This window comes from Gouania willdenowi, unplaced genomic scaffold (genome assembly GCF_900634775.1).
Source record: "Gouania willdenowi unplaced genomic scaffold, fGouWil2.1 scaffold_296_arrow_ctg1, whole genome shotgun sequence".
Classification (NCBI taxonomy): Eukaryota; Metazoa; Chordata; class Actinopteri; order Blenniiformes; family Gobiesocidae; genus Gouania; species Gouania willdenowi.
Window position 1 is genome coordinate 602876 of NW_021145056.1, and position 16776 is coordinate 619651.

At 37.4% G+C, this 16776-nt stretch overlaps 2 protein-coding genes across 2 annotated transcripts in view; one reads left to right on the plus strand and one right to left on the minus strand.

Annotated features, from left to right (window-relative positions):
• LOC114459319 (peptidyl-prolyl cis-trans isomerase FKBP8-like) overlaps positions 1–12759 on the plus strand; it is a 79592-nt gene extending 66833 nt beyond the window's left edge. Inside the window, exon 3 of the transcript XR_003673306.1 lies at positions 12309–12759. The gene's annotated coding sequence lies outside the window, so the exon portion shown is untranslated. The remainder of the gene's footprint in view (positions 1–12308) is intronic.
• A 2642-nt stretch (positions 12760–15401) lies between these two features.
• LOC114459328 (G-protein coupled receptor 35-like) lies at positions 15402–16067 on the minus strand. Its single transcript, XM_028441620.1, has one exon. It carries the CDS (start codon positions 16065–16067, stop codon positions 15402–15404), a length of 666 nt encoding a protein of 221 aa, XP_028297421.1.
• Between the last annotated feature and the right edge of the window lie 709 nt (positions 16068–16776).

The following is a 16776-nucleotide window of genomic DNA, read 5'->3' on the forward strand; positions in this document are numbered from 1 at the left end:
TACCAAAAGAAAGAAAAGCAGTAGGATCAAGATGGGTGTTTAAAGTTAAGCATCATAGTGATGGACGAGTGGAAAGATTTAAGTGCAGACTCGTCGCCAAGGGCTACTCACATTTGTATGGTGCTGACTATGATGAGACTTTCTCACCAGTAGTACGATTTAGCTCTATTCATACACTACTTTCCTTTGCTATTCAAAACAATCTACATGTGCACCAGATGGATGTTGTCACTGCATTCCTCAATGGACATCTAAAAGAAGAAATCTTCATTGAGCAGCCAGAGGGATTCATCAAACCAGGGCAAGAACATCTGGTATGTAAACTAAAAAAAAATCAATCTATGGACTGAAGCAGTCTCCTCGTTGCTGGAGCAAAGCTTTCACAAAGTTCATGATGGAACTTGACTTCATCAGATCCCTGTGTATTTGTGAGAACAAGAAAAGAGCTTGAAATACTCGCAGTTTATGTGGATGATCTCATTTTGATTACAGAGTCAACTGAGAGCATGAAAGAGCTGAAAACTGCTCTCAAGGAGCACTACAAGATGAAAGACATGGGTGAGCTGTCCTATATCCTGGGCATCTCAGTGGTTCAAGACAAAGAAAATTAATGTGTCTTTCTCCATCAGAAGCATTATATAGAAGCCATTCTGAAAAAATTTGGAATGAACAATGCAAATCCTGTAGCAACTCCTGCTGATGTCAATGTAAAACTGAAAAAGATGGATGGTGTTAGTAAGCCAGTACAGCAACAAGAATATCAGTCAATGGTTGGAAGTCTGCTGTATGCTGCAATGGCCACACGACCAGACATAGCTCAAGCTGTGAGTGCTGTATCAAAGTTCAATGCAAATCCCAATGCTACACATCTGACTGCTGAGAAGAGGATATTCAGATACTTAAAGGGGACAGTGAACTTTGTACTGAAGTATGAGCGGTCGGAGATTGGAGCTTTGATCGGATTCTCAGATGCTGACTGGGCTGGAGATCAGGATGATCGACGTTGGACAACAGGCAACATGTTCCTACTAAACGGAGGAGCCGTGAGCTGGCTCAGCAAGAAACAGGCAACAGTTGCACTTTCAACAGCTGAGGCTGAGTATGTCGCACTCAGTCAAGCTGCTCAAGAAGGTATCTGGCTGAGACGCTTACTGTGTGATGTTGGAATGGAGGCCACGCCCACAGTGATCATGGAAGACAACCAAGGAGCCATCGCAATCGCAAAGAATCCGGTTGATCACTCCAGAACTAAACACATAGACATTCGCTACCACTACATCCGTGAATGTGTACAGAATGAACACATAGAGCTATGTTACTGTCCAACAAATGACATGAAAGCAGATATCTTGACAAAGCCTTTGGCTAAACAGAGGTTTGAAAAACTGAGAGAAGCGAGTGGTCTTTTTTCTTCTTAAGAGGTTGTGCTTGACAGGTGAACGCCGAACGCTGCCTGGTCAAAGTAATAAAAGGGAAAAAAGAAAAATTGTTAAAAGAGTTCCAGTGAAATCGCTGTAAACAAAAATGCTCTTAAAAGTGATTGTAATTGTAAAAGAGTTCCAAGAAAAAATCCCTGTAAACAAAATTGTTTTCCTGAAGGTAATTGTGAATGTTAAAGTTTTTTTTGTTTAAAAAAATATAAGCCACAATGACAAAAGTTTTTTTTGGTGTGAGAGCAAAGGAGAGCATTGGCTCTGTATTATTATTTGAATGATTTCAAATACTAGTGTAAAATTAAGTGGCAGTGTTGTAGTGTGGTAATTTCACCTATAGATGGCACTGTTTGATATTCCTGCACAGAGTGTCTCTCTGTCTTCTGTTGTGACTCAATAGTCATTAAAGTTTTTTGTCTAACTCTGCATCAGGATAAAATGAGGACCTGAATTATAATTTGATGAAAACTACAAAACTAAGAGGACAGTGTTCACCACAAACAATCATAGAAGTACTTGATCAATTATTCACAGTCAAACTCAAGCTTTAAAGAAGGCCAGCACATGGTGCAGAACCTTCTGAATCCAATTTCTCACAGCAACTGAATGAAGAGTGAAAATCCTCCTTATATAGTCCAGTCCAGCTGATTGTCAACAACTCACAGTCGTGCTCAACTCTACAGGTGCAGCAGATCTCCCTGATTGACATGATGAGCTGGACATGGCTGTGCACTTTGTACCAATCTGTAACAGTATGGTAAATCCCCCAATAGATCCCCTGGAATTATCAAACATTTTGGCCTCAGTAAAAGATAACCAACAATTTGATCTCATTTCACATTTTGTTGCTATTTTCCTGCATGGAAACATTAGTGACAGTGAAAGAATCTTGTCAAAAAATTGCAATTATGGCAAAAGTTGCATTTCTTTGCACGAGACAAATGTTTTGTCAAGACCTTGATGGATTTTACCACCATGTAGACCCTTATTTGTGTAAATGTGGACAGAAAAACAGAAACATTTACGTGGAGAACGATTAAAGACTCAGATTTTCTCAAATTCAGCCCAAAATAATACAAAAATCATGTAAAGTGTAAAGATCAGATGTATTTGATGTAAAGCTCTTTGTTGTTAGTATTTAGTAGTTCAGTGTGCTCACAATGACAATGTGTGTTTCTAAAGTGTGTTTATTTGTTAGTGTTGTGGTTGAATGAGCTTCTTTTGAGACGTGTATCAAGTGTTTTGTTGGTGAGAAACACTTTAGTGGATGACATTAACTGTTGAGCTGAGATGACTGATGGATATACAGGCTGTGTTTAGAGTTTGGAACATGTGACTTCAGTTTCAACCAATGCTTGTTAGCAATAAAAAAAAACTGTAATGTCACAATTTCAGTGGAAGAACGGAACGTTCCATTCCTTCTATTTCTTTTCATTTGTTCTGTTTTCTTTGGGTCGTACCAAGTGTTCCTCTGTTTCTGTAACTTTACGTTTACTAACGTCTGTTAGCTAAACTCACTAAACACTCAGATATTTGTTTTACAGGAAAACATACACAGAAATGTGATATGATCCCAAACATGGTTTAGTCCGTGTCATGCAGATATTTCATGATTATTAGATTTTAAACAAGATTATGGTGAAATTTGGCCTATTTGTCCATTTGCTAAATTTACTGAATATTCAGTCGCCTTCAGTGAAAAATAACATGTAAATGTGTCATTTTCTCCCAAAATATTAATGTGAGACATTTCTGTGTAAAACTGGATCCTGATTTTAAATGAAGAGAAAAACAAACAAGAACAAAAATCTACACATTTTCTCTTATCACAGATATCAGTCTATGCATTCAAAACTACTCAGGATTTTACAACTTCCTACTTAAAAAAGTGACCTTGAACGCCACCTGAGGGGCAGAGCTCCAACTCAGTAAAGTCAGGAAATAAAAATAATGTAATATTCTATCAGTCGCCATGTTTGAGATATTTCAACGTGTCGCTGATGAAACGTAGAATTACAGCTGCTTCCTGATTGGCTACAGTCATGAGTCTCACACATCCTGTGCCACAGGATTGTCTCTTAAAGCACATTAATGTAGATCTGTGTGTAGCACTAACAAAGGCTTTAGGACGTCATCATAAACAAATTGAGATTAAAACCTGGAATGTGAGAGAATTTGTTGCTTTTATTACTTCACGTTGCTGCTTTTCCTCCTCCAGACAAAGGTGTGTGTGTGTGTGTGCGTGTGTGTGTGTGTGTGTGTGTGTGTGTGTGTGTGTGTGTGTGTGTGCGTGCGTGCGTGCGTGCGTGCGTGCGTGTGTGTGTGTGTGTGTGAGATGAAGAGATGGTGATGGAATGCGTTGAAGCAAATGTTTAAGACAAATGTTTGTGTTGTCACATTAAATCAGATATGACCACATGTGATATATTTTGATATGATATATTTTAAACATTAAAATGTATTTTGAAAAGTTAAACTAAATAAGTTCCTACTTTTATGTAGAGAGGTTTGTTGTTGTTGTTGTTGTTGTTGTTGTTAGAAAAAAGAAAAACACAATGTATTTGGTTGGTTTACATAAAGTAATGTAATGTACATGCTACACAAACACTAAACATTGAGATATGTATGGAATAATTAATGAACATTAATTTGCAGTAATAACTTTAATCCTTCATGTTAACATTTTATTTAATGTATCATTTAGACTATAGCAGAACATTTATAGATATATTACATTATCTTCTAATTCTAAATACAAACTAGAACTGCAAGCAGTTATGAAAGGGGGCCAAGTCTTCCCGCGCGACTCGGACCCCAGGTTTCGTGGAGCCCCTGAAAGTACGTCACGAAGGATGACGGGCTCGTGGCGAGCGTCAGGACACAGGCCAACGTGCCATTTGCTGTGAACAGGTGGATATGAAGTTTTGGAAGATGTGATTTAAAAAGTGAAAGTTACAGACCAAAATGCGTTTGCACCCATTATAGCGCCACCTCGTGGTGCACTTTTTGGTATGGGTGATCTGTGTGCTCTTCTATAGTTACCGTGTAAATTTCACATCGCTCAATATAATACTTCAGCTGAAATAAAGGTTTGTTTATTTATATGTTATGTAGTAATAAGCCACGCCCACTTTGACCAATCGTGATTAACTTCGAGATCCGGTCCCAGGAGCGAACCAAGGTTATACCCACCAAATTTGGTAAAAATCGGTTTTGCCATTTAGGAGATAAAAATTTCTCATAATTGCAGTGCCCCCTAGAGGCCTAATTTTTTTTAATTTGGCTCAAACCCCCACTGTCTCATGGCAACCAAGGATCTAAGAATTGGTGGTGTTAGCAATTATTTTGATCAAGATATGCAACAGTTTGTGTTTTTATAGCTCGCTAGAAAACTTTACTCGTTAATATTTTGCCCGAACAAAATTTTTTGCTAAACTCTAGATCAGGTCCAAATGAAGACTCTACGTGCCAAGTTTCATGCTGATTGGACAAAACCCCAAGGAGTAATTTGAAAAAATAAGTAGTGACTTACAAAGAGCAATGTGCTGTGGGAGTGGGCGTGGCCTATGTCAGAAAATGCGACTCTATGTAAGGAACATGTGGATATGAATTTTATGAAGATATGAATTAAATTGTGAAAGTTAAAGGCCAAAAAGTTTTTGCAATTATAGCGCCACCTAGTGGGGCAGTTTTTGGTATGAGTGGTCTGTGTGGTCTTCTATATCTACCCTGTAAATTTCACTGCCCTGCGTGCACGCGTGCATGGATTTGTGTGTGTGTGTGTGTGTGTGTGTGACCCAAAATCAGATGCTGAGTCAGTGTGACAATAACAATGTTTATTTAAAGGGCCCATGTTACGCTAAATTAACTTTTCTGTTCTTTAAACATGATAAAGTGTGGGGAGGAGGAAGTCAGTGTCTCGTCTATAGACACGCCCACTCATGAATATGCATAAGCAGGCCGCAAATCAACCTGTGTGTGTAGAGTTGCTCAGAAAGTGACTTTTCAGAGGCTAAAACTCTGGAAAACAGACGAGTTTGGGAAAATAAACCTCAAATACTATGTTTTTGGGGTTCTTAGAACAAATGGAGATGTGTGAAAAATAACATGACATGGGACCTTTAAAGATGACGGACAAACCTGTGTTGCTCCTTGGTACTTGCGTTGCTCCCTCTGCTGGTGCAAACTCCATTATTGGTTATTAGATCTTCTTTGTCCAAAGCATTTGGTGGTTTGAAGGCTAGATTTCTGATGCATTACCATCAATTCTGGACTGGCGTCATATATGTTTGGGACGACGCATCAATGGTGTAAACTCACACACTGAGATCATGGCTGCACTGAATGTTGACACAAAACAAGTATCTTTATTTGTTCTGGTTTGCAAACTGGACATTTCAAAAGGACAGAAAAAAATACAAATAAAAATAATAACAGAAGATGCTTATGTAAGCACTTTTTGGAAAGTGAAAAACAGTAATATTTATTGAATTATGTTGATCAAAGTGTAATAAATGCAGCTTTTTAAAAAGGAAAATAATTTACTATAATGTACATTAAACTGTTGTCATGTTTGTACTCACCTTCACAAATTGAGAAATAAAAAACTAAACTTAGACTTTAGATAAATATATTAGAAAAAGACAATTTAAGAATTAAATTTTGTATTATCTTTATTGTGTAATATCCCTTCATGCACCATTATCTTCCCTCTTTCTCACTGTACTGTGTACAGGACCATGTGTGTGTAAATATCTCCTATTGTTTATTACCCTGTTTATTTATCTACTGCTGCTAAAACACTGTTAATTTCCTTTTTGTGGAACAAATAAAGTTTATATTGTTTTATCTTAAATGTAACGCTTAATGATTCATGAAAAATAAACATGTACACAAATATAACAATTTACTTGTGCAAACAATGCAAAAAAAAAAAAAAAAAATCCCTGAATCTATTTCCACATCTTAACTACAACTGTTAAATAGTTGTACAACTTCCAACTAAAGTTATATCTCTAAATCTCACCAGTAGATGTCCTCAGTGAGCTTGTGTTTATGTCTTGTTTTGTGCAGTAGTTGATGTTAGTTTGTCTTAAAACACTTAAAATCTATTGTTCTTATCTTTAATGAACTGAAAGCAGTGTTTACCATGTAAATCATCTTTTTCTGTATTCAGTAGACATTATAAATGTATCAAACACTAATGTACGCCTTAAGAATATTGTTGTCTTTATTATAATAAATAATTAGTTATTTTAACATAAGCACCACTGTTTGGCTCAGTGTAACACCCAATGTAATTTAGTTTTGCCTTAATTTATTCATCTTTAGCTATTGCATTCCATATATATCTGACACATTAAATGTTAGAATAAAATAGTTTTCCAGAAATTTTAACATATAAGTAAAAAGTCTAATATTTAATTCTGACTAGTTTTAACAGGATTTGTAAATATCTCAAATAACATCGTCACAGGTAATAATATTAACCAGAATCAGAATCAGAAGTCCTTTATTTATCCCAGGGGGAAATTACTTACATTACAATAAATATTACATATAAAAAGGATAAATGTTAAACAAGAAGAAAGAAAGAATAAATGTTTTAAAAGTACATAATGAAGTAAAAGGCTGTTAAAGATAAGGATTAGATACAGACACATTACAGTAGTAAAAAATAAAATCAGATAAATAATGTGACAGTGAGGTATCAGCTACCCTGATAGCAGTGTGTAATCCCCACTAGTTCTATTTACTGTAATATTACCAGTGAAAACACCACCAATAGTGGAGAATAGGGACTTAAGGACACAACAACTCTGTGTTCCACAAAGAGGAAGACACTGTTCTACATTTACACATTTATTAGAGGAGTAATTACTAATGGTACAACTTCTGTTTTATTGATGGACAATGATATAATATGATGGAGAATTGTAGTCAGTAAAAAATAAATAAAACTGTTTTCCTTCATTTGTTCACTAAATTCCTGTAAACAATTGTTCTAATGCAGTGGTTCCTAAACTTTTCACAGTCCGTACCCCTTCAAACATTTACCCTGAGGCCATGTACCCCCTACTCCTGTACACTATAATGTAATGCAGTGTTTTTTAACCTTGGGGTCGTGACCCCATGTGGGGTCACCTGGAATTAAAATGGAGTCCTCTGAAATGTCTAATAATTTATGATTAAAAAAAAAAAACTTATTAAAATTTATTTTTAAAATGTTTTAATTATTATTTTTCAAATCATAACACCACACACAAAACAAACTTAAATAACTGTATTATATGTTTTCACTTTCACAAATTTAATCTACATAAAATAAAACGCAGTATAAAAATATCTGAGCTGACACATCTTGTCACATTGTGTCCTAATCCTCACAACAACAAACATTATCAAAAGATAATTCTAGAAAGAAAAGAAAATGAAATGTGTGTCTTTGTAGTTTTTTCATTTCAGATGTGATTGATCCACTGAAGCAGAGGATGAATGCTGTAACCATCACTGCTGTGTTACACATGGACCAAAGTTTCCTCTGTTGTTAATAGAAATAAAACACTTTCTCATCTGCTTTGCTTCACTTCATTTGGGGCCAACATTGTTGAATTGATTGATCAGCACATTTGACTCTACACAGATATACAGTATGTATGAATAACGTGCTTCATTAGAGAAAATAACACACAGAGTATTAAGGAAATGAGTGTTTTTCTTCTTTTTTAATGTAATATCTTTATGTAGGTCAAACAGTCAAACATTGTTTTGGGTAGTACATGTGAGTGACATATATAACATTCTGTCAACTGGACCTTCCATGCTGTGGTTGTTGGGTGGGTGGGATCAATGTGTGACAGAGGGACATGATCACATTCACTATTCACTGTACAGTCTTATCTTAGTGCTGTATGTAACATTACTGGTGGTGTTACTTTGAGGGTCAGTAACTATCAAGGCTATTGTCTGCATCTGTAGGGACGAGGAAACGCTGAAAAACTCTAATACAACCATTTTCAAGTCCATGTACATCCATCGTATGAATGTAGTGTGTGAGTGAGTGTTGGTGGTGGTCAGAGGGACCGATGGTTCACTATGGTAGCCTCACTTCTGTCAGTCTGCCCCAGGGCAGCTGTGGCTACAATAGTAGCTTACCACCACTGTGTGTGGAGTGAAAGAATGATGCACATCAATGTAAAGAGCTTTGAGTGTCTATGAAAAGCACTAAATAAAATCTAATGCATTAATATTATTATTATCCACAGGTATCCATGAAGTTACCGTAGTATTGTAGTTGTTGTTAATGAATTCAACCAGGACTCTAAGCTATGCTTTATGACGACTGTGTCCTCTAGAACTAAAGTATCATCTTTACCTGTTTGTCACTCATGTTAAAGTTGTGCCGTCTAGCAAACAAATCATTAATATTTTTATGTTTTGAATCGTTTTCAAAGTAAAAATCAATAAACAGATGAATATCCAGCATTGTGGATGATGTCATTGTGATAAACTCTGACCCAGAACCAGTCTCTGTAACTCACAGTGTGAGATAATAAGTAAGTTACACTACGAGATAATTAAGTCACAGTGAGAGATCTTTTTTTTTTTATCCATGTCACCTCCAGGGCTCCATATGTATTAGTGAATATTTTTGAGACAAATCTCTTCCATATAATGAATGGAGCTTTTTTAGCTTGTGTTGGTTAAAGCTGTTTATAAATCACCACCAGAAAATAACACTATTTTTACTAAATAGTTTCTTTGTGCAATACCTTTGTGAACTGTAATTGTGTATATTAATGTGTGTTCATTACTGCAATTTAAGTAAGATTATATTAAATCTGGAAGTTTTGCATCTTTTTACATAATGAAATATAGTAAAACATTGTAGTCACAAGTATTTAAATTAAAAATAATATTTGATGAGCCAACCCACCACTATCTATCTATCTTTAATCTGTATCTTGTTTTTGTGCAATGCTTTACTATAATAATATTAATTACTAAGATATTTAAATTAGCTTTTATTTACTTGTTTGTGTTCTTTTATATGTGTATGTGAAACTCTTTTATCACAAGTAAATAAAATGTCAAAAAAGTAATTTTGCTCATGTTTTCTCCTCATGTAAAGCATCTTTGTGGATATGGTGAAGATCACTATGTAAGTGTTAGAAATGATTCTGATAATAATAATATAACAATACTGTAAATGTCAAATACGTGATATAAAAAATAGAAAGGGGCCAAAAGAAAATCTGTCCTAGGGCACCAGAGAGACTAGGGTCGACACTACCCGTCATTCTTTGGTTATTTTGTTAAATTAATTATCTTAATTCATGACATTTCAACCAAAAACTTAAAAAGTGTATCTGCAGAAAATCCAACATGACATGACGTCAGCTAATTGCTGTCGCTCTCCCAGCAATACAGTTAAAGTCACGTGTTTAGCCAACCAGACGCATGGAGAACGTCATTTCCGTTTTTTCTTCCGACGACAACAAGGTGGATAATGAACCACTCTTTCTTTTTGTGCTCAATATTCATGTATTTCGTGATGACATGAACATCATGACATTTGTAGATGGTAGATAGCACCGAGATAGAGAGCGGAAAAAAAGCAATCGCCAGTGGGGCGTTTACTGTCCGTCGGGACATTAGCCGATTATAGCTGATACAAACCATGGGACGCAGCCACAGAGGCTTTTATTTTCTATAATAACCCCATGGAATCAGCTGTACGTTCCAGCCAACACCGATGTTTTGTTGACGATAACCGAGGCGAGTAGGTCCCCTATGAGCCCCCAGCCTCGGAAGCGAGACGGCGGGTGCGAGTTGGCTGGGTGGGTGGCTCTATCGGTGGTGTGCTTCCCTTGGTGACATCATCAATGCACAATGCTGTAAAGTGCCATTCATATTGTAACAGACTAGGTCCTATGTTACTGAGTTATGTTCCACGTGTAGTTTATTCAATGTTTAACAGGTGTTGTGGTTTCCCATGGCATTTGAAGCATCGTTACGTGCAGCTTTCTCTGCCAATGTTCGTCTTTGTTTACATGTGTTCTGCGTGTTGATTGGCTGGGAGGCTGGGGAAGGGTGGGCGTCAGCAGAGAATGAGGGGTACATGATGTTTTAAGGACTTCCATTAAAGGCTCAAAATCTTTGATAACAGCTCGAGTCACGTCATTACATTACAGTATAAAACACACGGGCTTCACTAACATTACATTTTCACATTGTTCTACGGCCACGAGAATGAGACCTCTGATGTAGAGGATGTTCTCAGTCACAGCTTCTCTCTGTGGTATGACACTGACACTATTTAATAAGAGCGTTTTTAGCCATGAATATAATGAAAAAAGGGAATGGACGGAGGCATAAACATGCTGACATTAACACGGACACATGGACTTATCACACACATGGAGATCAGCAAACGGAACAGGTTTCATCAGACGGGTGATACTAAGACCCGGACATGCGTCCCCATACTGCTGCACAGGCTGTAATATCACCAAGTTTATCATTGGAACCATTTTTAGAGCTACTATCTTTACCAGGAAGCAACTATTTATTCCTGGTTTTTGTTTTACGGAGTTATACTGGACTTTATTTACTGGTGATTAGTTTCTATCTCTTCTGCTCCGTGGACCAAAGTGTGTTACTGTTGAGCTGTTGCTTCAATACAACAATCAAAATAAAGGTGAAAACACTTCTCATGTGTGGTCTTCTGTGTTACAGCCGACAATAACATGTTGGTTGTGTGTTTTTCCCAATAGACGTGATACGTCATGTTCGCCCCCTGTCCAATCACAGCCTTCCCAACCCCCAGACCTAAAGTGGAATTAACTAAAGCTGAATAAACAGGTTTTCCATGTAAACCTCAGTTCTGGAATTACTATTACCATGTAAACATGAAGCAGAATGATTTAATGCAGAATAACTCATTCTGAATTAAAAAAAACACCATGTAACCGTGACTACTGAGGAGTTTAGAACAACCGTTGATATATGCCGGGGAAGAACTCTACATCAGAGAACATCAAAGGAAGACCTCAAAGAGCAGAATTTCAGAAGATGACATCACAGAGCAGAACTTCAAAGGAAGAAATTAAAACGTAGAACTCCAAACACACAGACATAGTATGAAAGCCCAAAGCTGCAGATAGGAGAGAATAGGAAACAGCTGTAACAGCCCCTGATTCAAAGAAAGACTGATACGTCCCAGAATTAACATCCTTCCCTAAGCTGCTCTTAAACGGTAAATCTCATACCATCTTTTGGCACAGAGGACAATCTAACAAGTCAATTATGATTACAGTGACCAGCATTTTTTCCAATTACAATTGAATCACAATTATTATTTTTTTGCTTCAAAAATTCAATTACACTTACAGTACGTTATCATTTACTTTACAATTATTCAGAAATACTGAACCTGAAATAGATAACCTAATAAAAGTTAACCTTTCTCTTGTGTTAGCTTTCTGTTAGCATCTCATATGATAACAGGTCTTAAGTCAGCTGTAAAATACACTTTTAAAATGGTAAAATGTGGGAAAGCTTGATATAAACGTTTTAATAATATTTTAACTACATATGTGTAGAACATGTTCACCAGTTTTGCATTAAATAATTGACTTTTTTATAGAATTTTAAAGGCAATTACAATTACAAAGTAAATTATCTGAACTCAACTAGAATTTAATGAGATTATGACAGCAACAGGTTTTTAAAATTACAATTACAATTACAACTACACCATCTTTGTAATTAATTATCAATTACATGATTACAATTATTACTGACACCAACCCTGCTCAGAAGCTGCCAGCTAATAATGGTAATCTACTTATAATATGTTTTCTTGTGTTTCAGGTTGTTTACCAAAGCAGTGACAGTGCATCAGTCGTGAAGAGTGGGAATAAGATTGTCATGGTTCAGTCCACGAGGAGAAAAATTGATTGGTGGTACGATGTCATTGGAAATGGTGAGATAATGAAAAAGGTGCTGCAGGCTGGAAGAGGAATAGACAGTAGGCCACATTTTGGACAGATTGTGAAGATTCATCTAATAACACGTCTGTTGGATGGGACGGAGGTCAACGAGGACCCGGAGTTGTTGTTCACTGTGGGTAACGGGGAAGTGTTCCGGGTAGTGGATGAAGTGGTTCGATTCGTGGGAATGGGAGAGAAGGCGCTCTTCAAGGTTCTGTCAAAGGTTGAGTTTGAAATTACGCTCCTGGGAGTTATTGATGCTCCAGGCCTGAAGCTGCTGCCCCCCACTGAGAAGATTGATCTGGCCACCAGTGAGGACAGTGAGGACGATGAGAAGATGTTGGAGAACCCGTCCAGCACCCACAAACACCAGGCCATGGATGAGAAGATTTTGGAGAACCCGTCCAGCACCCACAAACACCAGGCCATGGATGAGAAGATGTTGGAGAACCCGTCCAGCACCCACAAACACCAGGCCATGGATGAGAAGATGTTGGAGAACCCGTCCAGCACCCACAAACACCAGGCCATGGATGAGAAGATGTTGGAGAACCCGTCCAGCCCCCACAAACACCAGGCCATGGATGAGAAGATGTTGGAGAACCCGTCCAGCACCCACAAACATCAGGCCATGGATGAGAAGATGTTGGAGAACCCGTCCAGCACCCACAAACATCAGGCCATGGATGAGAAGATGTTGGAGAACCCGTCCAGCACCCACAAACATCAGGCCATGGATGAGAAGATGTTGGAGGACCCGTCCAGCACCCACAAACATCAGGCCATGGATGAGAAGATGTTGGAGAACCCGTCCAGCACCCACAAACATCAGGCCATGGATGAGAAGATGTTGGAGGACCCGTCCAGCACCCACAAACATCAGGCCATGGATGAGAAGATGTTGGAGGACCCGTCCAGCACCCACAAACATCAGGCCATGGATGAGAAGATGTTGGAGGACCCGTCCAGCACCCACAAACATCAGGCCAAGTCAGCATGGGGTTTGAGCTGGAAGTGGCTGCTTGGTGCCACTGCAGTAGCCATTGGTGGCATCGCTCTGTCTGTGGCCATCTATGCTAGAAAGTGATTGAAGAACTGTAGTAACGACACGACTTAAACACTGGAGCACATCTGGCAGAGCATTCTGACCATGTGGTCCATGAGGGTGAAAATATTCATCAGTTTATGACCTCCTCACTGTCACTCTCTGTTCTCTGCTATGTATGTGTGACAAATGATGTCATCATCCTCTACAGTTACAAGATGCATTTTGTAGAGGAACAAATGAGAATTAATATTCAAAAATATGAATTATTAATATGAATATGTTTGTTTTCCAGGAGTGCATCTGAAATTTATGTTTAATAAAAGTTTAAATGTAAAAAAAAACCAATGTGTACATTTTTATTTTACAAGCATCTATTCACATAGGTTACAAGCATGATGATGATAAATACAGGGTGACTACAGGTAAGAAGAATATATATTTATGACTTTACCACCTTAGGAAAATTTAGGACCAAACTTATGATGGAAATACAGACCAAAGGGAAAATATATTGTTTTACAATTAAAGGCATTGATGACAGTTAATATAATGTACAATAAAGAAAAATGAAAATAATCAGTTGTTTAAGAACATTATCCAAATGTGTTTATTAATGTGGAAAGAAAACAAAAATATCAACATTGTCTAAAATGATATTTATTGTAACACAATTCTTACAACATTTAATACCAGTGAACAATAACCAGAAATCAAAACTGACTGGAACCTGTGAGCAAACCAAACACCAAAGTGCTTTTATCAGATCCTTCACTGTGTAATGCCATTTGTGGAGCTTTGATCTAAAATTAATACTTCTAAGAAAATGTCAATAACTTGACTAAAACTGACTTTTGAAGGAAAAATAAATGATCAATCAATACAAATATTTCCATCAAAGAAGCCACTATACCGTACTATTTGCTTATATGAATTGTCACTGACCAACCCCTATTAACGGCTTCATTTCTGTCCTGGCTAATGAAACCTTATATTTCTATTATGGGCCCACCTTAGACATAACAATGTGAACACACACTTTTCATATGAAATGTTGTGAAAACAGAAATACTGATGCACTTTTTTTCACTGTAAATAAATACACTTGACTGCATTTTTGGAACCTTGGACTACTTTTTAAGGCTACCCATGAGGCCATTCTTACAATAATGTTATGTTATGGCTAAAGGACACATATGAGGACAGGAGTGGATTGTTCTGTTAAATAACATTGTATTTATTATAAAATGTGCTACTCTATAGAAAGTTCAATATTAGCTTTTTGCTGATATCCGATATTGTCCAACACTAAATTTCCAATTTCTTTAGTAATGGAAAAAGTCATGTTTGTTTTTGAATATTTCTTATTAATTATTCAATTATTTGTTTATTTATTTATTTTATATTTTGAAAAATTATTTTATTTATTGTATTTTTCATTTTCATTATTATTATGTTGTCTTAAACAACAGCACATACAGTATTTTTTCAATATATGTGGAAAAACCAATATAACATTTGATAATATAGCCCATCCCTAATAGAAAGCATATATTCTATGAACAGGTCTGATCTCCTGTTAGATTCATTAGCACAGTTATTCTCAACTGGTGGGTCAGGACCCAAAAGTGGGTTGCAGATCTATACTGGGTGGGTCATGGACAGCTGGTCAAAAATAAATGAATGCTTAATATTTCTCATGTTGGACTTGTCTTTTATTTTGAAAGAAATTTTCTTTTGCATTTCATGCTGTGAAATGCATGTTATACAGGAGAATATAGGGATTTATGTTTTAAAAAAGATTGTTTTCAACAGATAATTGAGAAAAAACTAATTTGTGGTTGAATTCTAAAAAAAACAAAAGGGTCACAATTGAACGACCATGGTAAAATGTGGGTCCCAGGGTGAGACCAGATGAGAACCCCTACCTTAGCAGAAACCTCTCATGTTGCCAACGATGTAAACCATCACAGGAGGAAGGTAAACAACGACGGTCACTATCATGTTGTTGGTGATGATCTGCAGAGCCTTCTTCTTCATTGGGTGGAGACCCGTCCTTCCACTGTGAGACTTCCTCAGCGTCCACAGTACTGAGGAGTTACAGATGATGATGACAGGGAGAGCTATGACATACATAAACATGGTCCAGGGACTGTGGTTCAGCTCATCTATGACTGTGTTAATGGTTCCTTTAGCTAAAGTGATGGCCCACAATGCAGCAGCCACGAGGATGCCAACAGTTGGACTCCTGTGGGTGTGATAAAAGACTGGGTGGACCACTGCCAGGTAGGAGTCAAAACACATGCAGGCCGTGAGGAGAGGTCGTCCAGTCAGGTTTAAATCATACAGAAAGTCACTCCACATCTGGACAGGCTGGAAAAGCCAGAAAAGGAAGTTAAACAACCCAAGAGGGATGAACAACAAGAAGAGCAGGTCCATGATGGTGATGTTGAGCATGAAGACATCATTAGGGGTGACATAGTTTCCTCTTTTGTGTCTTTTGAACAACTCCCAGAGAACAGCAGCACAAGCAGGACATCCAACCACAGAGAAGAGAGCGCTGAAGGTCATCCAGACTGTAATGTCTGCTATCATGTCCCCACAATGTCCACTTTCCTCTGGTCCTTCACTGCAGTTGGACGTCACATTGTGAGAGTCAGGATAGGGAAACATTTCAAACCTTTTGTTCTCTGATAAAATATAACTGAAATAAGCCAGTCACCATAACAACAGAAAATATCCTTCTTTCTTTGATGATTTTCCTCATTTGCACCTGATCACAAGGATCTGATTTTCCCTTTGATTCAGATACTGTAAATATTTGGTTCAGATGTATTGTATGGAAATGTATATTTAAATATGTGTAACCAATTATTACTTTTCAGATGTTGTGAGTTGAGATTTACATGTTTGGTCCAGATGTTTTTGGTTCAAATATCATCAGCTTGGGATCCAGTAAAACCAGGTGGAGAAAAAAAGTAGCTCAACATGGAGGAAATAACTTTTTATTCAAATAAATCTGAAACAAAACCTACATTAATAATAAATAGTCTGTTTATGATCATAACTACTCCACCTGCAGGTGGATCACAGACTTCCTGTCTGACAGGAAGCAGCACGTGAAGCTGGGAAAAACCATCTCTGCTTCCTGGACCATCAGCACTGGATCTCCTCAGGGCTGTGGTCTTTCTCCTCTGATCTTCTCCCTGTTCACCAACAGCTGCTCCTCCTCTCACCAGGTGGTCAAACTCCTGAAGTTTGTGGACGACACGACCATCATGGACTCATCTCTGATGGAGACGAG